This window comes from Vicia villosa, linkage group LG5 (genome assembly GCF_029867415.1).
Source record: "Vicia villosa cultivar HV-30 ecotype Madison, WI linkage group LG5, Vvil1.0, whole genome shotgun sequence".
Lineage (NCBI taxonomy): Eukaryota > Viridiplantae > Streptophyta > Magnoliopsida > Fabales > Fabaceae > Vicia > Vicia villosa.
In genome coordinates, this window is record NC_081184.1 from 95,296,044 (window position 1) to 95,317,166 (window position 21,123).

The following is a 21,123-nucleotide window of genomic DNA, read 5'->3' on the forward strand; positions in this document are numbered from 1 at the left end:
GGACATAAACTTCTTCATCTATATAACCATTTAAGAAGGCACTCTTAACATCCATCTGATAGAGAGTGATGTTATGTTGAGTGGCAAAAGAAATTAATAGACGAATAGACTCTAACCTGGCCACTGGTGCAAAGGTTTCTGTGTAGTCAATCCCTTCTTGCTGACTATAACCCTGAGCCACCAGTCTGGCTTTGTTCCTTACCACTTCACCTTTCTCACTAAGCTTGTTTCTGAAGACCCATTTTGTACCAATTATGTTGAATCCATCTGGTCTAGGAACAAGATCCCAAACATCATTCCTTGTAAACTGATTTAGTTCTTCTTGCATAGCAATTATCCAGTCTGGATCTTCTAGAGCATGATCAACAGAAGTTGGCTCGATCAAAGATACAAGACCTAATTGACAGTCTGCATTGTTCCTAAGGAATGCTCTTGTTCTGATTGGATCATCCTTCTTTCCAAGAATGACATCTTCTGAATGACCAGAGATGAGTCTGGATGATCTTCTGACAGATGGTTCTTCAGAAATACTTAGATCCTCCAGAGAAGCTGTTACTTGATCTTCAGATTCTTTGCTTCTGAGGAGCTCTGCTTCTGATGCGTTGCTTCTTGGCTCAACAACTTCTGATATGTCAATATCACAACCTGCAAAATTATCAACTTGCTTTGGTTTTTCAGAACCAAGCTTATCATCAAACCTGATATTGATTGATTCTTCTACAACCAATGTTTCAGTATTGTATACCCTGTAGCCTTTTGAGCGTTCAGAATATCCAAGAAGGAAACACTTTTGAGCTTTGGAATCAAACTTACCAAGATGATCTTTAGTGTTCAGAATAAAGCATACACATCCAAAAGGATGGAAATATGAAATGTTGGGCTTTCTATTCTTCCACAATTCATAGGGAGTCTTGTTTAGAATAGGTCTGATAGAGATTCTATTCTGAATATAACATGCAGTGTTTATTGCTTCTGCCCAGAAATGCTTAGCCATATTGGTTTCATTGATCATGGTTCTGGCCATTTCTTGAAGAGTCCTATTCTTTCGTTCTACAACCCCATTTTGCTGTGGAGTTCTAGGACAAGAGAAATCATGGGCAATACCATTTTCTTTGAAGAATTCTTCAAAGGATTTGTTCTCAAATTCACCACCATGATCACTTCTGACCTTTATGATTTTACACTCCTTTTCAGATTGAATCTGAATGCAGAAATCAAAGAACACTGAATGAGTCTCATCCTTGTGTTTTAAGAATTTTACCCATGTCCAGCGGCTATAATCATCTACGATGACTAATCCATATTTCTTTCCTCTGACAGATGCTGTTTTGACTGGTCCAAACAGATCAATGTGCAAGAGTTCTAATGGCCTTGAGGTAGAAACAACATTCTTAGACTTGAATGCAGGTTTGGAGAACTTGCCCTTCTGACATGCTTCACAAAGAGCATCTGATTGGAATTTCAGATTAGGGAGTCCTCTGACAAGATTCAGTTTGTTAATTTGAGAGATCTTTCTCAAACTAGCATGACCTAATCTCCTGTGCCAGACCCACTGCTCTTCAGAAACAGACATAAGACAAGTCACCTTCTGACTCATAAGATCTTGCAGATCTGTCTTATAAATGTTGTTCTTCCTCTTGCCTGTAAATAGGATTGAGCCATCCTTCTGATTTACAGCCTTGCAAGACTCTTGATTAAAGATTATATCATAACCATTGTCACTTAATTGACTGATAGATAAAAGGTTATGTGTTAATCCTTCTACAAGAAGTACATTAGAGATGGAAGGAGAGTTACCAGATTTTATAGTTCCAGAGCCAATTATCTTGCCCTTCTGATCTCCTCCGAACTTGACTTCTCCTCCAGACTTAAGCACCAGGTCTTGGAACATAGACCTTCTTCCTGTCATGTGTCGCGAGCATCCAGAGTCCAGGTACCATGACATGTTGTGCTTTGTCCTTCTTGCAGCCAAGGATATCTGCAATAGGAATAATCTTATCCTTAGGTACCCACATCTTTTTGGGTCCTTTCTTGTTAGATTTTCTCAAGTTCTGATTGAACTTGGGTTTAACATTGTAAGCAATAGGAGGAACAACATGATAATTCTTAATGTGAGTTTCATGATATTTCCTAGGTTGTGTCACATGCTTCTTAGTGTGTGTAATGTGAAAACTTTGTGCATGTGAGGTGTGCCTAATATCATGTGAGTGGCCATACTTGAACTGATCATACAATGGCTTGTATGTAATTTTCATTTCATCAACAGGTTCAAGTTTGTATGGGGTTTCACCCTCATAACCAATGCCAACTCTTTTGTTTCCAGACACAGCATATATCATAGAAGCTAGCTGACTTCCGCCAATACTTCTAGATAGGAACTTCCTGAAACTTAAATCATATTCTTTCAGAATATGGTTCAGACTGGGAGTGGATTTTTCTGAATCAGAAGGAGATCCAACATTATTGGATAATTTTAAAAGTTTTTCCTTTAATTCAGAATTCTCCAACTCAAGCTTCTTTGTTTCAAATTCAAATTGCTTTTTCAGCTTTTTGTATTTGAGACTGATCTGAGACTTGAGTTCCAGAAGTTCAGTTAGACCGGAAACTAACTCATCTCTAGTAAGTTCAGAAAATACCTCTTCAGAATCTGATTCTGATGTAGATTCTGATCCGTCATCTTCTGTCGCCATCAGCGCACAGTTGGCCTGCTCATCTTCTGAATCATCTTCTGACTCATCCCAGGTTGCCATAAGACCTTTCTTCTTATGAAACTTTTTCTTGGGACTTTCCTTCTGAAGATTTGGACATTCATTCTTGTAGTGTCCAGGCTCATTGCATTCATAGCACATGACCTTCTTCTTGTCAAATCTTCTTTCATCAGAAGATTCTCCACGTTCAAATTTCCTTGAACTTCTGAAGCCTCTGAACTTCCTTTGCTTGGTCTTCCAGAGTTGGTTTAGCCTTCTGGAAATCATGGACAGTTCATCTTCTTCTTCAGATTCTGATTCTTCAGGATCTTCTTCTCTAGCCTGAAAAGCGTTAGTGCATTTCTTGATTTTAGATTTTAATGCAATAGACTTACCTTTCTTTTGAGGCTCATTTGCGTCCAGCTCAATCTCATGGCTTCTCAAGGCACTGATAAGCTCTTCCAGAGAAACTTCATTCAGATTCTTCGCAATCTTGAATGCAGTCACCATCGGACCCCATCTTCTGGGTAAGCTTCTGATGATCTTCTTTACATGATCAGCCTTGGTGTATCCTTTGTCAAGAACTCTCAATCCAGCAGTCAGAGTTTGAAATCTCGAAAACATCTTTTCAATGTCTTCATCATCCTCCATCTTGAAGGCTTCATACTTCTGGATTAAGGCAAGAGCTTTTGTCTCCTTGACTTGAGCATTTCCTTCATGAGTCATTTTCAAGGACTCATATATGTCATAGGCCGTTTCCCTGTTAGATATCTTCTCATACTCAGCATGAGAGATAGCATTCAGCAAAACAGTTCTACATTTATGATGATTCCTGAAAAGCTTCTTTTGGTCATCATTCATTTCTTGCCTTGACAGCTTCACGCCTCTGGCATTTACTGGATGTTTGTAACCATCCATCAGAAGATCCCATAGATCACCATCTAGACCCAGAAAGTAACTCTCCAGTTTATCTTTCCAGTATTCAAAGTTTTCACCATCAAATACCGGCGGTCTAGTATAACCATTGTTACCGTTGTATTGCTCAGCAGAGCCAGATGTAGATGCAGGTGTAGGTATCGTCCTTTCACTTTCATCAACCATCTTTTAAATGAAGCGTTTTTCTCTTCCTGAATCTTTTCTAAACACGGTTAAGTGCTTGCACCTTAGAACCGGCGCTCTGATGCCAATTGAAGGATAGAAAAACACTTAGAAAGGGGGGGATTGAATAAGTGTGACTTAAAATCTTGAGCGATAAAAATAAAATGCACAATTATTTTTATCCTGGTTCGCTGTTAACGAAGCTACTCCAGTCCACCCCCGCAGAGATGATTTACCTCAACTGAGGATTTAATCCACTAATCGCACGGATTACAATGGTTTACCACTTAGCCGCAACTAAGTCTTCCAGAGTCTTCTGATCACAACCTGATCACTCCAGGAACAACTGCTTAGTTCACTCCTAAGACTTTTCTAGAGTCTACTGATCAACACGATCACTCTAGGCTTAGTTCACTCCTAAGACTTTCTGCTCAGCCAACTGCCAAGACTTCCTGCTCAGCCAACTGCCAAGACTTCCTGCTCAGCTAACTGCTAAGACTTCCTAGAGTATACTGATCAACTGATCACTCTAGTTCCTTACAACTTAATGTAATCAATTCAAGAGTTTACAAATGCTTCTAAAAAGCGATAATCACAACTGTGATATTTCTCTTACAATTTAAGCTTAATCTCACTAAGATATTACAACAGCAATGTAGTGAGCTTTTGATGAAGATGAAGATTCTGAGTTTTGATTTGAACAGAGTTTCAGCAAGTGAATTTGAATTGTATTGGTGCGAAAATCGTTAACCTTGCTTCTCATCAGAACTTCATATTTATAGGCGTTGAGAAGATGACCGTTGAATGCATTTAATGCTTTGCGTGTTCCGTACAGCTTTGCATTTAATGTTATACGCTTTTGTCAACTACCTCGAGCCTTGTTCACGCTGTGTCTACTGACGTAGCCTTTAGTAGCTTTAACGTTCCTTTTGTCAGTCAGCGTAGTCTGCCACGTGTACTTCCTTCTGATCTGATGTTTGTGAATACGACGTTTGAATATCATCAGAGTCAAACAGCTTGGTGCACAGCATCTTCTGATCTTCTGACCTTGAAGTGCTTCTGAGCGTGATACCATCTTCTGATCTTCAGTGCTTCTGATCTCATGTTCTTCTGATGCTTCCATAGACCCATGTTCTGATTCTGCTTCGACCATCTTCTGATGTCTTGCCAGACCATGTTCTGATGTTGCATGCTGAACCATTTGAGACACATCTTCTGAGCGCTGAATTATGCGTACTCTTTATATATATTTCCTGAAAGGGAAATTGCATTGGATTAGAGTACCATATTATCTTAAGCAAAATTCATATTATTGTTATCATCAAAACTAAGATAATTGATAAGAACAAATCTTGTTCTAACAACACTAACATGGAATAACGGCCTGGAGTGGTGACCCTTCGCTATGGAGAAGCGGTTTGCGTCCGAGTTTGAGATAGCAATTGATATTTGATGTTTAGAGGGTAGCGCGAGTGGAGCCTTTCTTAGTCTAAGCAGGTTTGAACTATACAGAATGAGAAAACCCATATTTACCCATAAAATAAACAAACGTTGAAGTTTGAGGTGTTTTCCCTAACTTAGAACACAAAACAGAGGATTTGATATTCTCCTCACACACTTCAATTCATTTTTCAGAGTTTTCTTCTCACGGTCATATTTCCAGTGTTGCCTTTGTCTATTTCGTTTCTCAACGCCACCACCTTTGTTTGCTTCGTTTCTTAGCGTCGCCATCTATAATCTTCTCTTCTCAAGTTATTTTTTACTTCTCTTTTCTTCTTTCTTCTTCTTTATTTTATCTTATTTTTTTCTTTATTTTATCTTCTTTCTTATTTATTTTCTTTATTACTCTATTTTTTTTAAAGTCGCGGCTTTTCTTCTTCTTCTTTCTTTCTTTCTTTTCTATTCTTTATTCACATTGTCCTTTGTTTTTTTAAGTAATAGTAAATTAATAACTTTGTTCCTCTGACTTCTCTTTTATTTGTTTAGTTTTATATTAAATATATGTTTTATAGATTATTCATATAATTGATCTAAAACAAAGTCAAATAGCGGTTATCCTGCAAACCACTATTCCATTTTTGGGGTCGATCACTTTATTCTGCTGTATGATATTGATAACTTTGATTTCAACCACCTATTAATATATCTTTAGCATTGATTTCTCCATCTAAGGTTTACGAATTTATGTAGATCTGAAGATACTTCGTTTTAACAATTAATCTTCACTAATGTCAACCCCACAAATTCATTAATCTCAAGATTGTTAAGCTCTTATTTTGTTGATTTAATTTTCACTTCCATCTTTTGAGTGTGTTTTTTGTGGCACTCTTTTAATTTGATCTTGATCATCTTTAACTTTTTCTTCAATATGAACATCCCACAACCATTCACATTCAAATTAAGACATTTTTCTTTAACAAATATGTAATAACCATCAATGTTCTTCCAATATTCTAACATGCGGAAAGGCTTTAATCCCTATTTTTGTACTAAAATGCCAAACATAATGGGGCAATGATCTGATATCCCATTGTCTAAAGCCCATTAACTATTGTAGGGCCCCAATTTGAACTACTCTTTTAATATCAAAAACATGTCTAGACAACTCATTGATATGCCCAAAACCTATACCAAGTGAACTTCTTACCATGGAGTGGTAATTTGATTAAGTTTAAGTATGGGATGAAATCATCAAATTCTTCCATTTTCTCTCTTCTTTTGTTCTCACACGCTCCTCTTCTTTTTTTCTTCCATCATGTTGAAATTAAAGTTTTCTAACACACATATTTGTTCTTTATTTTTCTATTTTAATTCTCGACGATAACTCTAGGGGTGTTCAGGGTGCGGTTTGAGTGATTTTGACGAAAAAAATGATCTGAACCGCAAGAGAAAAATCGTGCAATTTGGTTTGGTTCGGTTGACTTTTAGAAAACAAACCAAAACAAACCAAACCAATGTGGTTTGGTTCGGTTTTTTACAAATATTTTATTGAACCATATACACACACACACACACACACACACACATATATATATATATATATATATATATATATATATATATATATATATATATATATATATATATATATATATATATATATATATATATATATATATATATATATATATATATATATGACAACATAATTTTGTATTTAGACATTCATACGCTATCAAATAACAACAAAACTCGTCATATTTCGACAATAACTTATATATATATATATATATGACAACATAATTTTGTATTTAGACATTCATACGCTATCAAATAACAACAAAACTCGTCATATTTTGGCAATAACTTTCCATTTAATATGTAAAAATTAAATTCAAAAAAAGTGGAATAATAAAACTAAAATAATAGCATAAAATAATATAAAAATTATTATAATAAAAAAAAGAAGAGACGAGAGATTAGTGAAGATGAAAAAGAAAAAACAAAAGAGTTGAGAGATTATAGAAGAAGATGTGCGATAAAAACGCAACTGAAATAGGGAACATTTGCATAAAAATGAGAAGGTGAAAAAGAAAGAATATAAGAGATTAAAGATTAGAGAAGAAGAGAGAAGATGTATGTGGCAAAGAAGGCTCGATAATGCTATTAGAGATTTGAGAATATCGGGACTGAAATCATATGTGTAAGGATGAGAAAATTGTTCGGAATCATAAGGCTAAGGTATAATAGGTGTAACTTTGGGTTGATGTGAGTTAAGTAAATGTTAGGTTGTAACATAATGTGTGTGTGTGTGTGGTCTAGCGGCGAAAGCTTGGGTCTTAAGAGTGTGCTCCACTCAACGTCTCAGGTTCCATTCCTACTAGGCACAAATTGCCTATTAAAAAAAAGGTTGTAACATAATGCGGTTTGATTCGGTTTACAAAATACAAATCACAAACCGAACTGAACCGTGCAGTTATGTTAAAAGATGACCCAAACAAATCCGAACCAAATGCAGTTTTTTACGATTTCAGTTTGGTTTGGTTTGCGGCTTTCTATTGGGTTAGTTTGGTTTTGAACACCCCTAGATAACTCAACCCATAATTCTTTCTTTCTTTTGAGGTCAAATGGTGCATAAATGTTTATAATAAGATATTTTGTTTCTCCCCCCACTCCCCTTATACACATACAACGAAATCGAATACCTTAACATCTTGAGCTAAAAATTGTCTTTTGGTCAATATTGTAAGAATTCATCTATATCTCACTATTAATGGTTTGCTGACAAAATCGAAGTCATTAGAATCCTACAACAAAAAAATGTGTATTTCTATCTATAACCTCTATCTTAGTTTCTTGAATACCTATAAATGATGGTTTTGGGGACTCATTAAGATTTTGAATTTCTTTTTTCTTTAGCATACCACATACACTCCTAATATTTTAACTGATTACTTCATTAATTAAATTTTCTGAACCCTAATCCAAAATTCCCCCTAATAACTCAGGGATCTCATTCCCCTTCTTTCAGTTCTACTACCAATCCTTTAACAATTTCTCCTTCCTCACCTATGTGAATTAGACCAAAAGATTTTCCTAAATCTCATACATCTTTGTCCACATGTATAGAATCTCCATGTAAAAGGGCCCAACTATTCTTTTCAGTATCACTCTCCACCAAGTTCATATCGGAATTAAGAATTACCTGATTTTGTAAAGTATTTTAGGTGCCATAATTGTAGCTAGAGGTCATCCTCGTCTTCTTCATTTTCTCTTTCTTTTTTGCTTTCAGAATCTCTAATCTTCTGAGTTAAAAATTGTTCTTTTGATGATTTTGAATTATCCTCGATAACACTTGTCTAATGCTTGAGTAATTTCACTTTTTTTTGTTGAATCCTTCAAAATCATCTTCGATTCACTCCTCTAGTGTGGTTTAATAATTATGGTATAAATTCGTTGTATTGGTTGAGGGATTGAAAAACTTCTTTATTACATATGAATTGTTTGTTGAGATTAATAGATGAGTTGAAAACCAAGTTAATGCTCGCCTCACAAATGTAGCCTAACTTCCCACTAACCTCATTATTTCCTTTTTTTATTTAATTTTGAACTTTTAGTTTAAGTTACCCCTTTGAGATTCTAATTTACCCGACCAAAGATAAATTGTAATTTGTTCTACCTAACTTTTGTATTACTTTTTCGCTCTCTCCTTCTTCATTATTAGCATTAAAATCTATTTTTTTCTTTAACCTTTCTCACTCTTCATTTATATTTGACTTCAAACGAATTGAATTTCCTCCTTCTCTTCATCAATACATGTTTGACTCTTTTTTTTCTTTAATAGTTCTTCATTCATTGAGCACACCAATTTACTTTTTTTTTTTTTATAGAATTTTCTTCTTTATATATTAATTACGAAAAAAATTCTTCTAAATTCTTTATTTTCTCTTGTCTTCTATAGAAGTTATTGATTCAGTATATTTAACCCAACTAACAAATACTAATGGAACTACATCACTCATTCTATATAATATAATTAATATCTTATTTACTCTTTAATAAAAATGAAAGTTAATATTTATTTTTCATTTAATAGTTAAAATATATTAATTCTTCAATAAATATTTATTTTTCATTTAATAGCTAAAATATATAGTAATTCTTTAATAAACATAAAATAGTAATATTTATTTATATTTAAGACTGAAAGAAATTAGAAGTTTATTAAGCGCCAAGCGAATATGGTTGCCGATACGTTAGTTAAGGCGGCCAATTCTTGATCTAGGCGTAGTTTCGTTAATGTTATTCCTCCTTGTATTGACTTTATTTTGATAAATGATGAGTTAAGTTTGTTCTTGTAAAAAAAAAAAAGACTAAAAGAAATTAGAAGATTTACAAATGTCGATATAAAAAAGATATATAAATCATAACAAATTAAAAAATAATTTAATATATTGGATATATCTTCTTCTACTCATATAATAAGTAAATTACATTTTTAATTTATACATTTAAAAATTGATATATTTGAGTTATATCTAGATGCAAATAATCAAATTTATTTATAATAGTAATCGATATACTAATACTCTTCTGGATCTTATTATAAAAAAAATTAATATTTTGATTCACTCAAAGATTAATATATCTAATTTATATATAAACTTAATATATTAATTATTTTATATATAAATTAAATACATTAATCATCTTATGAATTAAAAAATAAACTTTCTCTTATAATAATAATAATAATAATAATAATTGAGTCATTAGATAACTCTAACCTTAATTACAAGTGATAATTTCGGTGGGTGAAGTTTGTACAATTTACAGTATCATCATCAATCAACCGTAACCGTAATCGTAACTAACGTATCGGCACCAAGGTGGGAGGTGTTTCCGGTAGGAAGCAGAGCTCACGAGGAGAATGGGGACTTGTACACCTCCTTCTTCTTCTCTGAGATACCGGATAGAATCTCTTCCAAGGAGATTTTCGAGCTGTTCGGGTGTGTGGGTGACGTTGTTGAAGTGGTAATATCACCTAGGAGAAACAAGTATGGGAAAAGATTCGGTTTCGCTCGTTTTGCGGAGGTAGGAGACGGAAGATTATTCGCCGTCAAGCTAGACAACATAATGGTGGATGGAAAAAAGATTCACGTTAATTTGCCTCGTTTTACAAGAAGAGACAATGATAAGCTTTCAGTTTCGAGGGCTAGATCGAAAGGGGGTTTGAGGGAGAACCGAAGAATCAATTATAAGGATCGAGATGGACAGGAAACGAGTAGAGGACACAGGTTGGACTCTTTTGTTGGAAATCTTTCTTTTGCAAACATTGTAAGAGGAGAGAAGCAACAGAAACAGGTGTGTCATTTGAATTTCACCTCTGGTCCGGAGAATATGGCACGTTTTAGGAAAGCTTTTGTCGGAGTGTTGGTCAATCCAGGGATGTCTTATAACATTCAAACAAGTTTTGAAGTGGAGGGTTATTTCTCTATCAAGGCAACTCCTTTGGGAGCTAATCTATGTCTGTTGGAAGATCTGGAGGAGGGAGCTACGCTGGATCTCATCAGTGAAGGAAGGAGTTGGTGGACACAGTGGTTTTCAGAGATAAGGGAATGGAAGGAGGAGGATGTCGATCAAGAGAGAGCAACATGGTTAAGGATCTACGGGATCCCTTGCCATGCTTGGAACTTTGAGTTTTTTGAACTGCTTGCAAAAATGGTAGGAAAGTATGTGTGTTGTGATGATAACACTTTAAAAGGGGATTGCATGGATATAGCAAGGGTCTTAGTAAGAACGACCTGTGCTTCGGTTTTGAATGAATCTTTCAGTGTTCGAATCAATGGAACAGTATTCAGAATTAAAATGACTGAAGATGTTCATGGGCCTCTTCGCATTGATCTTAACAAGGCTGCTAGGAAGATTGTTTCATCTGATTGTTCGTCCGATTCGGAGTATAGATGGAGTAAATTGGACGATGGCAACCCAGAAGAAGGTGAGTTTTTTGTCTCTCCAGTTCATTCAGGAGGGCCAAAGGGTGATGACGCTTATCACGAGGAAATCAGATTAGACGTATCGCAGAAGAGTGATTTACGGCGTGAGGGGACTTTGGGGAAAAGTGTGTCAGGAGCTATGGAAGATAACAGGGGTCTATCTTTTGATAAAGCTGTTAGGGAGGCTAAGGGAGAGAATTTAGGATTGTCTGTCAGGAGTGGCCCCTCAAAGGCGGAACCTTCTAATGAGGAAGGAAGAGATGACTATTCGGTGGACACGTTCTTCAAAGAAGCGGAAGAGAAGGTGGGAAATCACGAGAAAAAGTCTGTGGCGAAAAAGGCGTTGAAAGTAAAGGCATTGTTTGGGCCGAAGGCAGTTAAGGTTATTAGGCCCAAGAAGCGCACTCTTTCTGAAGTGGTGGTCCCGGATATTTGTTTGAGGGTTGGGCCTACAGAATCCTCTCTTAGGAAGCCCATATCCACTCAAAGATTATCTCAAATCTCTGAGTCTATTAACTCTATCTCTTCAAGCTCTAAGAAGGACGACACTTCTTTCTCAGGGGGATCCATCTTATGCTGCGATCAAATGTCCGATTCAGACGTAGTTAAAGGAAACACCCGTTTCTGGAACCAGATTGAATCAAATGTTGGAGAAAAGCTTATGAACATAATCTCTAATTTCGGTGCAGAGCTAGTCGGAGGCCAGCAGAATTTGAGGAAGAAGATATTAGAATTAGAAGATGTTGATAGCAAGAAGAAGTTGGGAAAGAAGGAGAAAACAATTGAGGGATCATGATCATCGGATCTTTCAATATAAGGGGAGGAGGTAGTATTATTAAGAGGAAGAGGATAGGTCAAATAGTGAAAAATGGGAAGGCAGATTGTTTCTTGATTCAAGAATCTAAATTGGAAAATGTGGATCTGGCTATTATCAACAGCTTGTGGCCTCATGAGAAGTTGGGGTGGTCTCATTCAGAGTCTAGAGGAGCGTCAGGTGGATTGATAATCATCTGGAAGGAAGAAGCGTGTGAGGTGCTTTTCTCTTTTAGAGGGGAAGGATATTTAGGGATCAAAGCCTATCAGAAGGGAGTTTACTTCTATCTGGTGAATGTATATTCGCCTTGCTCTCTTAAGCTAAAAAGGAAACTATGGAAGGATTTGCTGATTTGTAAATCGAACTTCTCAGATGGAGAGTGGTGTATTGCTGGGGATTTCAATGCAGTGGCTAGCATCAGAGAAAGGCGAGGTCACGGGGCTAGTAGCAGGAGGACGGAGATGAGGGATTTTGCTGAGTTTATTCATGGGTCGAACCTAATTGATGTTCAATGCAGAGGGAAACGTTTTAGCTGGTTTAGTGGCGACGGTTTATCCATGAGCCGTATTGACAGGTTTCTGGTTTCGGATTCTTTGATCACTGCTTGGGGTATATCTGGCCAACGCATAGACCCTCGAGACGTCTCCGACCATTGCCCAATCTGGCTAATCTCTGATTTCTCAGACTGGGGTCCAAAACCCTTCAGAGTTAATGATAACTGGTTTGACAATCCTTCCTTTCTGCCTTTTGTTGAAAAGGAATGGAGGAGAATTGAGGTAGAGGGAAGGAGCGATTTTGTCTTGAAAGAAAAATTGAGGATCTTGAAAGCTAGTCTGCGAAATTGGAACGTGGATCAGTTTGGTAAAATCGAGCTGGAAATAGGGGAGGAAGTTACTAATATCAATAAGGCAGATGCTTTGCTTCAATCTTGCAGGGAGGATATGGTTGAAGAGGTGGTAGTAGAGAGGAGCTGTGCCATTAGCGAGATGTGGAAGAAGATGAGTTTAAAAGAAAATATATTGAGGCAAAAGAGCAGGATCAAGTGGGATAATTATGGAGATTCCAACAGTAAGTACTTTCACAGTTGCATAAAGGAGAGATCTCTCAGAAATCATATTGGCTCTGTTTTAGCGGAGGGGCGTTTATTGGAATCTGTCGAGGAAGTGAAGGAGGAAACTAGGCGATTCTTTTCTTCTTTGTATGCTGAGACGGACTCTATGCGGCCGTGTTTATCGGGAGTTCAGTTCAAGTCCATTACGGTCGATGAAGCAGCCTCCCTAGAGCTTCCTTTTTCTACTGCTGAGATTAAAGCCGCTGTGTGGGGGTGTGAGGGATCTAGAAGTCCAGGACCGGGCGGTTATAATCTGAATTTCATAAAGAGATGCTGGAGCTTTTTGGAAGACGATTTCTCTAAGCTGTTCAGGGATTTTTACAACAACGGTAGGCTTTCTAAGGCGATAGTTTCATCTTTCCTTATGCTTATTCCAAAAGGTGATATCCAATTGGGGTTGGGAGATTACAGACCCATATGTCTCGTGGGGTGCATCTACAAGGTGTTATCAAAGCTGCTAGCATCCAGGCTAAAGAGAGTGTTAGACTCCGTGGTGTCGAATAATCAGAGTGCTTTCGTCCCTGGTAGACTTTTGCTCGATGGAGTGCTGGTTGCAAATGAGGCTATAGACCATGCGAAGAAGACGAAGTAAAAGTGTCTTCTCTTCAAAGTAGACTTCGAGAAGGCCTACGATTCGGTAAGCTGGAATTATCTCAGAAGTGTTATGATTAGAATGGGGTTCGGGCCTCGTTGGATGAGGTGGATGGAGGCTACTGCGTTTTCCAGTTGGATGTCCGTGCTCGTCAACGGAAGCGCGACCAAAGATTTTAAGGTTGAAAGAGGTCTCCGCCAAGGATACCCCTTGTCCCCTTTTTTATTTGTTTTGGCTGCTGAAGGGATTACGGGCCTCGTTAATAAAGCGATAGCAGCAGAAGAGTACCATGGTTTTAAAGTGGGAAGGGAGTGTGCTGTCGATCTTCTGCAGTTCGCTGACGACACCTTAATGGTGGGAACTGCGACATGGAAGCAAGTGTGGGCTTTAAAGGCAATCCTTAGAGTGTTTGAAGTGGCATCAGGGCTGAGGGTTAATTACAACAAATGTAGGTTGATAGGGATCAACGTTGACCAGCGTTTTATGGAGGCTGCCGCGTGCTTCTTATCCTGCAGGATTGAGGAGTGTTCTTTCAGATTTCTCGGCATTCCGTTAGGTTGTAATCCGGGTCTCTGTTCCACATGGCTTCCCCTTATTGTGAAGATGAAATCGAAGCTGCTCAATTGGAAGAACAGGTTCTTAAGCTTTGGGGGCAGAATCACTTTGCTGAAGTCGGTCCTTTCGAGTTTAGCCATCTTTCAATTGTCGTTCTATCAAGCTCCAATGAAGGTATGCAAGGAAATTCAGAGAATTCAATCGAGATTTCTGTGGGGCAGTAGTGAGAGCAGTAGAAAAGTCCACTGGGTTTCATGGGATCGCGTCTGTCAACCGATGGAATCAGGAGGCTTAGGGATGAGGCAGATTAGTGTTTTCAACAAGGCTCTCTTGCTTAAATGGAGCTGGAGGATTTTCAATAGTGAGAACACATTGTGGTTGAAGGTTCTCGAGGCTAAATACGGTTCGGTTCAGAGAACTCTGCAAGAAGGAGTTGTAGGGAGATACCGTCGAGAATCGTCGACATGGTGGAAAAATTTAGTTAATCTGGAGGTTGGAAGTTCGGAACCGGTGTTAATAGGTAATCTTTCTTATCAATTGGGAAACGCAAATACTATTCTCTTCTGGGAGTCGATTTGGAACGGTGATAATTGTTTGAAGGATGTTTTTCCTGTGCTGTATGGTGTTAGTTCGATGAAGGGGAAGACAGTGAATGAATTTGGAGGGTGGACGGAAGGACTTTGGGCTTGGGGTGACTGTGGTATCATTGTGGAGACGCTGCCTGCAGCATTATTACATGCCTATCAGCATCTTCGTAATCATATCGCGAATGCTGTTCCGGTGATGAACAAAAGGGACATTCTGTCTTGGCAGCATGACAGAGATAATGGGTATAGTGTAAGGGAGGGATACGATTGTCTGGCGGGCAGAAGGAATGAGGTGGGTTCCGATGATAATTATTCAAGAGCTTTCCGTTCCATGTGGTCCTCCGAGGTGCCGTTCAATATTAAGGGTTTTGTTTGGAAGTGTTTCTTAAACAGATTACCAACCAAAGACCAGCTTGTGTGTAGGGGAATTCCGCTATCCAATCCGGATATTTCTTGTGTTTTCTGTACAGGGCCGGAGGAAACGTTATCCCATTTTTTCTTTGGATGTCCGATTTCGAAGCAGGTTTGGAGCAACATTATGACGTGGATCGATTTGGAAATGGTTATGGACGAGAACCCGTGGAAAAATTTTCTTGATTGGTGCGTTTTATTGAGGCAGAAGAGAGTCAAAAGAAGGAAGGAAGGGCTGATCTGGATGGCAGTGGTTAGGGGGCTCTGGATGCGGAGAAATGATATTGTTTTTAACAGGGGAACTTGTAATGTCAACGATATCACGTGGGAGATTAAATTGAAGATTTGGAAATGGTCGTTTTTTGGCGAAATTGCTTACTCCAAGTGTAATTTCTACGAGTTTTGTAAAAATCCGCTTTTTTACTTAAAGTAGATTTCAGTTGGTTAGTAATTTCCTCGTCTTTCTTTGAGCGTAATCGCTCTCTTTTTGTAAGCGGGTTCGAGTACCCCTAGTACTCGATATATTATATTCCTTGCTTATAAAAAAAAAAAAAAACTTTTCCACTCTAGAAATTTTTTATCAAATTTCAAGAAACCAAAAGAACATTTTCATGAATTACTCATGTAAATTGGACTTATCCATTAAATTTTCATTACAAACACACACCTACAAAAAAAAAAAAAACCCTTCTCTCTCCAATAATTACCCTATACATTCCCTTCAAAATCAAACACATTCCTATAAACTAAACTCCATATCATATCACACTACTCACTCACTCACCGATTAACAAACGGTGCCCCCAAACACACACAAACACAACTCTCACCACTTCACCAAATTCTTCTTCTTAAAAAAACCTCTTCCTAGATTCTTGTTCCAACCAAAAAAAACATGAGATTCTCCAACCGCAGGTTGCTCCTACAGTACGAGGATGTTCCAATCTCAACACCTCCTCAAATCCAACCCACCAACACCAAAACCGCATCCTCACCTTCCATTCCCACCATTCCATCAAAAACCATCACAAGCCCTTTGAGTCTACCACTACCCTTACATCCGATTTTCTCTTCCAACGTGGCCTACTCCTTCCTCCTCATCTTCTCCATCTTCTTCTTCGCGGCCTTCGTCATCTTATCCATCCGTGAAGTCTCGTCCCGGCGGCGGCGCGGCATCCCTCCGCGACGGGGGCTGGATCCCGCCGCCGTGAAGGCTCTGCCGGTTTGTTTGTACGAGGAGGATACGAAGCAGCCGGACTGTGCGATTTGTTTGGAGGAGTTTCGAGAGTGTGAGGAAGTGAAGATGGTTCCGTACTGTTCGCACGTGTTTCATCCGGAATGTATTGACGCGTGGCTTTCTGCGCACGTGACTTGTCCTATTTGCAGGTGCGTTATTAAAGTGTGCGGTGGGAGTGTCGATCAAAATGCTGGAAGATCAACGGTGGATAATGGAAGTTGAAATAGTATTTAGGGAAGATCAACGGTGGAGAATGGAAGTTGGATTAGAATTAGGTAAGATCAACGGTGGAGAATGGAAGGTGAATTAGTATTAGGGACTGTAGTTACAACATTGACTTAAAGCCTATTGTGGTTACAACACAGTCATGTGTTTGGGGCTTTGAGCAGTTATTAATTTATTATTAATTTCTTAATTGTCATTATTTTTGTTCTTATCCTGTTAATTATGTAGATTTGTGATTGACCAAAAAAATTAAAATTATTTTATTTAAGGATAAATCAGATATTTTTTATTTTTTATTTTATTATTGGTCAAATGTATTATTTGATATTTTCAATTTTAAATTATAATGGGTGAATCTTAATTTTATTAATTTTATTTAATATTAATGTATTTTTTTCCAACTAATCTAAGACTTAAAATTTTACTTTTTTAAAGATGAATAAATATAATAAAGGCTAAATTACAGTTTTGGGCCTAATTCACGAAATTAGTCCCCCTATTTCAAATTCAAACACTTTTAGTCCCTCTATTTTAAATTCTAACAGTTTTGGTCCCCCTTTCACGTTTTTTTATAGAAAATCGATGAGATTTTTTATTTTTTAACTTATATTTTAATGTATAAAGTACAACAATATGTTTATATACGATGATTTGTCATGTTTCACAAGTAACTTGTTATTTATAACATGAAAATATCGTTAATTTTAATGCTAAAGTATAAAAAGGGGACCAAAACTGTTTAAAATTTAAAATAAAGGAACCGAAACTGTTTAAATTTAAAACAGGAGGACCAAAACTGTTTAAATTTAAAATAGGGGGACCAATTTCGTGAATCAGATAAAATAGGGGGACCAAAACTGTAGTTAAGCCTATAATAAAAAATTCAAACCTAGGTCTTTCCGTTGGATATAAAATGAGCTGACCATTGCCTTGTTTCGCAGTAATATTTCAATTTGTATAACCACCACACTGTAGGAGAATCCATATCATGGGGAAGGCCCAAATATGGAGTAACGTGTCATGAGAAGTTGTCTTTGAAGACTCAAAGATGGAGTGACGTGTTTCAAGGTCCTATTAGATTTGAATTCTACTAAGGAAAGGTGCTAATACATATTTTGAAATTATACTACATTTTATTTTGTAAAAATTGTTAGGTTATTTTTATTCTAAAGACTTAAAGAGTGGGAATAAAACATTCTCATGAGAATAAGTTCAACCAACTATAACTTCCTATTATAAATCAAATTTATTTATTTATTTTATTTTAAATTAAATAAATTTACAATTATTAATATAATTTGAAACTTTGAAACAAACACAATCCTAAGATTTTTTACATTGTCAATGAATCACAACCATTAATAAGTATATAAGAGTTGACTTTTATTTTAACTTCTTTTAAAGTAATACAATTGGATGTTTATGATTTAATAATGTTGTAAAACTTTTTATACTTACTGTGTATATCAATTAAACTCTTTAAAAATTTGATTTAAACCGAACTGTCAGATGCGAGAAGTTTAATTTTTATTTTAACCATCTAAGTAAGTCAAAAAATTTTACACTGTCAATAAATAGTAACTAATCTCATATAATATTATATTTATTTTTTTTAATATAATAATATTATATTAATTTATTATTTGATGATAATTATTTTTTAATATTATATATTAGTTTAATTTAACTGATTTATTTTTATTATTTTATTTGCTTTAACTATAATATTTTTAATATATTTTAAATTTATTACTTATTAATTATTAAATTTTAATGAAAAATTACATTTTATAATTTAAATACCCGAAAATCAATCTAAAAATAAATTGTATAAAATTGGACCAAATTAGATCGAATTTTTTATTCAATTATCTAAAATTAAATTGAATTATAAACAATTTTTTTAAAATTGGATGATTTTTATATCAAAATAAAATTTCAAACCACACTGCTAACACCTAATAATTTAAATTAATTATTGATCTCAGTTCAATTTAAATTAATATAACTTATAAAAATTAAAGAATCAGAAGATGATTTACCTTATATTTTATCTTTTTATTTCTCTTTTCTCTTTTAGTTGTATAATTTAATTTAACTTTTTCAAGTTATATTTCTGTAACTTCTTTCATACTCAAAATTTCAATTATTTATTTTTTAATCTAATATATAATTTCATCGTTTTTTTCATTTATATTTTTGTATTTCACTATTTTTTTTTTTTAACATTAAATGTGTTTTTGATCATTTTTCTCTTAATTTTCTAAAACTGCTTGACCCTTTATCCACATAATTAGTTTTGTACAAGATGCCACAACATGATTTATTGATTTTAGGGTTAATAGTAGTTTACCCCTGTAATATGAGCGTGTTTCGGTTTACCCTCCACCGTTGCCAAAGGTAGGTTTTGGCAACGGTTTTTTTGAAAAAACCATTGCCAAAAGGTAGGGAGAGGGAAAAGCAAAATTCGCTAACATTACAGGGGTAAACTACTATTAACCCTTAATTTTAATATTTATTTGAATTTTTTTTTACTATAAAAACTGGGTAGAGTTATTCATAGTAAAGAAGAAATTTTAAGAGATGTCCATACCTTCTTAGGAGGGAGGTGGCTATTATTCTGCCAAGGTTTTTAAAAATAACGAACATTTTATAAAACTGAAAGCCCGAAATTCTTGTAGTTCTAGGTTTTTTCTTTCTTAAACCCGGTCATATCCTCACCCTTTGATCGAATCCAGCTTATGACATGGCTAGAATGTTAGACCGATGTTTTAGGGTCATTCTCAGTAGTCATACGAAGTCGGAACCTATGCCTTCTAGTTGCCCTAGGGATGAGCCCAAAAGAATAGAATTAGAATCTGAAAGTGACTTCGATAATACCTTTCCAAGACTCATTCGCTTCTTTAAACCACTCTCTTACAAAACCTAAACCATAAAGATGAGATAATCTCTATCTTATCCTTCTTGGGAGGAGACAGACAAATCAATTGACAACAAAAGGAGTCACTCGTGGCATACTGACTGTATTCCAACTTCCCTGCATCAACGCACTCACTACTAACAAAGTTTTGAATTTAAATAATTTAATAAATAATTAAATATGATAAAATTAAACAGTATTATAATATCATTTAAAAGTATATTATCCAACTTTTAAAGATAGTTAAAGAAATTGTTACTTTTTTATTTATAAAATTACAATGTTTGGATGATGATTAGTCTTTTCTACTGTCTAATTTTTCAAACAAGTGAATATTAGAAGAAAAAGTATATACAATTCTCAAAATTGTGCTTTGACCATTGTCTTCTTATTTCTTTTGTGTCATCGTCTAAAATTTAATATTCTTTTATATTTATTTAGTTCTTTCGATCTTTAATTTGTTCTTCAACCTACCACCTAACCACCATTCTCCTATTTATTTTTAAATCAATTTTTCCATTTTTGACCACCATTCTCCTATTTATTTTTAAATCAATTTTTCCATTTTTGACCACCATTGTCAAAAAAAATCTTCACTTTTTTTCAATCCTACTGCGTCGTCATCATCCAAAACGAGACGAAATCATTCAAAATTGAGTTGAAGATGAATTCTGATACATTGTCAATATCTTTTAATTAAATTTATATCGATAGACTATGTTGTTATTGCACTAGTATAGTGCCATACCATTATAAGATTGAATCCAATAAGTAAAAAAAATCTCAAGATATTCCTTTTGATCGTCAAATGTAATCGTTGATATTGTACTTAATTAATGTAATTCGCTAATGTGTCAAGAATATATGTTTAGATAACATTTTGTAGAATAATCACTAATACAAATAATATATTTATGACAAAACTTTCACCTCAGCCAATTAAAAATCGAGGTCAAAAGTCCTGAAGCACGATCTTTTAATTTTTTTAAAAAAATCAAATCTTGTCCCTCAATTTTTCAATAAAATCGAAAGGAAATGTAGCTCAGGGTTTGAGCTTCGATTTCCAACTCTTGCAATTTCGTGTTTTATTCTGAATCAAAATGGCGCCCTTATTTTATTTTTTTTAATTACAATATAAATCATTTATTCTCTTGTTTACTGGTAAAGTCGAAAGAAAATATAGCTCAAGGTTTGAGTTTCGATTCCCGACTCCTTCAATTTTATGTTTTATTTACAACCAAAATGATGCCCTTATTTTATTTAATTTTTTAATTACCGTATAAATCTCCTTTTCCCTTGGTGTTTTCTACCAACCGATATATAAACTCCAAATAATTTTTTTTCAAACATTGAAATGTTAAGTCTCATTCACCTTTGTATTTCTCATGAATTTTTTTGTCCTAGCAAACAAACAAAACATCATTCTTCATCTTCTCCTCCTAACAAATGA

General features: G+C 35.4%; 1 protein-coding gene across 1 annotated transcript; it reads left to right on the forward strand.

Moving 5' to 3' along the window:
- The first annotated feature begins 15,953 nt into the window (after positions 1-15,953).
- On the forward strand, positions 15,954-17,028 carry LOC131606889 (RING-H2 finger protein ATL57-like). Its single transcript, XM_058878980.1, has one exon. The coding sequence runs from the start codon at positions 16,187-16,189 to the stop codon at positions 16,748-16,750; it is 564 nt and encodes a 187-aa protein (XP_058734963.1). The 5' UTR covers positions 15,954-16,186; the 3' UTR covers positions 16,751-17,028.
- The last annotated feature ends 4,095 nt before the right edge of the window (positions 17,029-21,123 follow it).

Bases quoted from the DNA above. Each gene is read 5' to 3' on its own strand.
- LOC131606889 (XM_058878980.1), top strand. From the start codon at position 16,187: ATGAGATTCTCCAACCGCAGGTTGCTCCTACAGTACGAGGATGTTCCA.